Source organism: Sinocyclocheilus anshuiensis, unplaced genomic scaffold, assembly GCF_001515605.1.
Source record: "Sinocyclocheilus anshuiensis isolate Anshui unplaced genomic scaffold, SAMN03320099.WGS_v1.1 scaffold2162, whole genome shotgun sequence".
NCBI lineage: Eukaryota > Metazoa > Chordata > Actinopteri > Cypriniformes > Cyprinidae > Sinocyclocheilus > Sinocyclocheilus anshuiensis.
This window is the reverse complement of record NW_015558536.1, coordinates 17,869-21,501: the sequence shown is the minus strand read 5'-3', so window position 1 is coordinate 21,501 and position 3,633 is coordinate 17,869. Positions and strand designations below refer to the sequence as shown.

The 3,633-nt window shown below is 39.4% G+C and overlaps 1 protein-coding gene across 1 annotated transcript in view; it reads right to left on the bottom strand.

Moving 5' to 3' along the window:
- Positions 1–711: 711 nt before the first annotated feature.
- Positions 712–3,633, bottom strand: part of dlg4b (discs, large homolog 4b (Drosophila)) — a 12,039-nt gene continuing 9,117 nt past the window's right edge. Inside the window, exons 12-13 of the mRNA XM_016474889.1 lie at positions 3,307–3,398; positions 712–1,419 (exon numbers count right to left, since the gene is read on the bottom strand). Coding sequence (XP_016330375.1) covers positions 1,313–1,419; positions 3,307–3,398 — 199 coding nt within the window. The 3' untranslated portion in view covers positions 712–1,312. The remainder of the gene's footprint in view (positions 1,420–3,306; positions 3,399–3,633) is intronic.

The window sequence follows — 3,633 nt, the reverse complement described above, 5'->3', positions numbered from 1 at the left end:
ACACACACACACACACACACACACACACACACACACACTCTCACTCTCACACACTCACACACACGCACGCACACACGCACTCACTCACTCACGCACGCACGCGCACACACACACACACTCACTCTCACACACACTCTCTCACACACACACTCTTACACACTCACTCACACACTCTCACACACACACACACACACACACACACACTCTCTCTCTCTCACACACACACACACACACACACACACTCTCTCTCTCTCACACACACACACACACACACACACACTCTCTCTCTCTCACACACACACACACACACACACACACTCTCTCTCTCTCACACACACACACACACACACACACACTCTCTCTCTCTCACACACACACACACACACACACACACTCTCTCTCTCTCACACACACACACACACACACACACACTCTCTCTCTCTCACACACACACACACACACACACACACTCTCTCTCTCTCACACACACACACACACACACACACACTCTCTCTCTCTCACACACACACACACACACACACACACTCTCTCTCTCTCACACACACACACACACACACACACACTCTCTCTCTCTCACACACACACACACACACACACACACTCTCTCTCTCTCACACACACACACACACACACACACACTCTCTCTCTCTCACACACACACACACACACACACACACTCTCTCTCTCTCACACACACACACACACACACACACACTCTCTCTCTCTCTCTCTCTTACACACACACACACATGCTTTTCTCTCCCTGTGCAGTTTAAAGTGTGTATTATATGTAAACAGTAGCCCTATAGAGACACGTCATCACAATGAGACACACACACATGCATCTCAGAGTGTGTGTGTGTGTGTTAGTAAAGTGCTCAGTGCTCATGTCTATATTGCCTCAGACACTGTTACACTCACTGAGCTCACAATCGCCATGGAAACAACCCACATGATCACCTTCATCCTCATCAGTAGCAGTGGCTCACACACACACACACACACACACACACACACGTTCGTTAAGGCTAGTTCACACACGCAGCGCTGTCATATTTTCACTTGGTCGCTGTTTCTGACCCCACGATGAACTGTTGCCATGGTGATGAGGTAAGCATCCCCGCCCACTCCATAGAAACCAATGCGCACGGACGCATATTTACATTATGTAACGAGCTGTTGGTGTGAATCAGAAGATCATCCTGTGCACGAGCTTCATCCTAGAGACTCCCATGAGCCCCTGCTGGAAGTCCTCATGCGTGTGTGTGTGTGTGTGTGTGTGTGTGTGTGTTTACAGTCTCTCTCGCGCAGGGATCCAGATATACGGTCCAGACTGTTCCTCGAGCACAGACTTCACGCGGTGGTAGATCTCCTCGAAGCTGTCGCCCTCCACGATCGCTACACACACACACACACACACACACACACACACACATTACAAACACTTTAAACAATCAATAACACCAACGTTTGTCCTGATGTTTTGTGATAACACAATCTGATGCAGGGTTATTATCCTTACCTAAAAGTCAAACATTCTCGTTACTTGATATTAAAAAATCTACAACTGAAATAAAATATACATAACTTATTTTATTCACTTATATTCCTTTTTTTTATTATTTCCAAGGCAACCTTTTTAATTTCTGTTTAGTTTAACATAAAGAGCTAAAATAACTAGGGCTGTCGCGATTCGTCGATTTTATTCGACTATTTGATATTTACAAATCCTCGACTTCATTTTGCTGGCGTCGACTAACCGATAATACCGAGCTCTGATTTCAGTGATCTGGACACTTGCTTCTTGCACTCTATGTTGCTCTTTACTTTTGCTTTAAAAAAGGATTTAATAGAAATTTGGATTTCATTTAGAGTTTCACGACTGAAGCCCATCATGCTTGAGATGTCTGTTTAAATCTGTTGTTTACACATTTCTAAGAGTACCTTTAATACTTCAAATTTAATACTTAAAATAATACAATTTTAATACTTGATTCTAGTGGACTCTAAACATTGCATTTATTTAATGTGAAAACCCAGCCGTTGGGGTTAATTGAAATATATTTTTCCCCCTTTATAGTTGCACTCGCAGCTGTAATGAACAGAAGCCCAGAACATGTGGATATATTGACATTAAGAACATGCTGACTTTCTCAGACTTTTGTAATTATTTTCTTTTTATTTAATTTTTATTAGGTTTGTTTACATTTTTACTCTTTTATGGTACACTACTGAATGGCAAAGTTGCAAGTTTAATAAAATGTTCTTTAAAATTGTTGATTTTTTTGGTGGGGAATTAATCGTTTAGATTAATCGATAAATTAGTCGATAGATTAATCAAAATAAAAATAGTCGTTAGTGGCAGCCCTAAAAATAACTAAAACTAAAATAAAAAACAATAAAAGACTTTGAAAACGAATAAAAATGACAACGCCACAAAGCAAAATGACTAAAACTTTAACATAAATTAAAATGGAACATGTAAAAATAAAAACTAATTAAAAATAGTATTAAATACTAAATAGATGTTTTTAATTTAAAACTAATGAAACAACAAAAATATAAAACTTCAACTAAAATTTAACCGAAAACAGAACACATGAAATAAAAAAATAAAAAATAAAAAGATTAATAGAAAAAATATATATATATACTTATTCTGACGGTCGTAGGATCGTATGTCCACACACACCTTCATCTGAAAATCATACGGACGCAGTGATATACGGCATGATTTTACGACCTCCCAAATTCCGAATTGAATTGAGAGAAGGGCAGTGTATAATAATAAACTGTGTTAACTATATGTAGTAGACTACATTTAAATAAAACCGCTCTCTCTTTCTCGCTATCTCTCTCATAACTGCATAATATCGGTATGAGACTTGACGGTTTGCTAGGCCTACAGGTTATTTTTCAGCTCCGGGAAACCAGGCTTTATATTAATTATAAAGCCTAGTTACACGCTATAGCTAACAATTAGCAGCTACCTATAAGTGCTAACGTTACATCTCACCTGATAACTGTAGCTCTTGAGTTACAGTGGAAAAGGAACATGTGAAAATAACAACTAATTTAAAATATGAATTAAAAACTTTATAGCTTTCTTAAAAGAAGAAACTAGTAAGAATGACAAAACCCACAACAAAGTTACTAAAATTAAAATTAAAATGTTACTACTTCAAAATCTTAATAAAAACTATAAATGGGACTGGTTTGCCGTTCATGTCAACTCAGTTTGAGTGCACTGGGAGGTTAGCCAATCAGAGAGTGATGATGTTTGACCTGAGAAACACTCGATGAAGTCCTGCTCCAGTTTGACGGCTCTGTCTAAAGCTCTTCGGGCCTGTTCCTCCGTCAGACGCTTGTTAATGTCTCTGAAATCAGACACAGCTACAAACGTTACACTGTGTCAACTGACCGTGACAGCGTTACACACACACACACACACACACTATCAGACTCACACACACACACACTATCAGACTCACACACACACACACACACTATCAGACTCTCACACACACACACTATCAGACTCTCACACACACACACACAGGTTTGTTTTTATGGTTTACGGGGACTCTCCATAGGTGTAATGGTTTTTATACT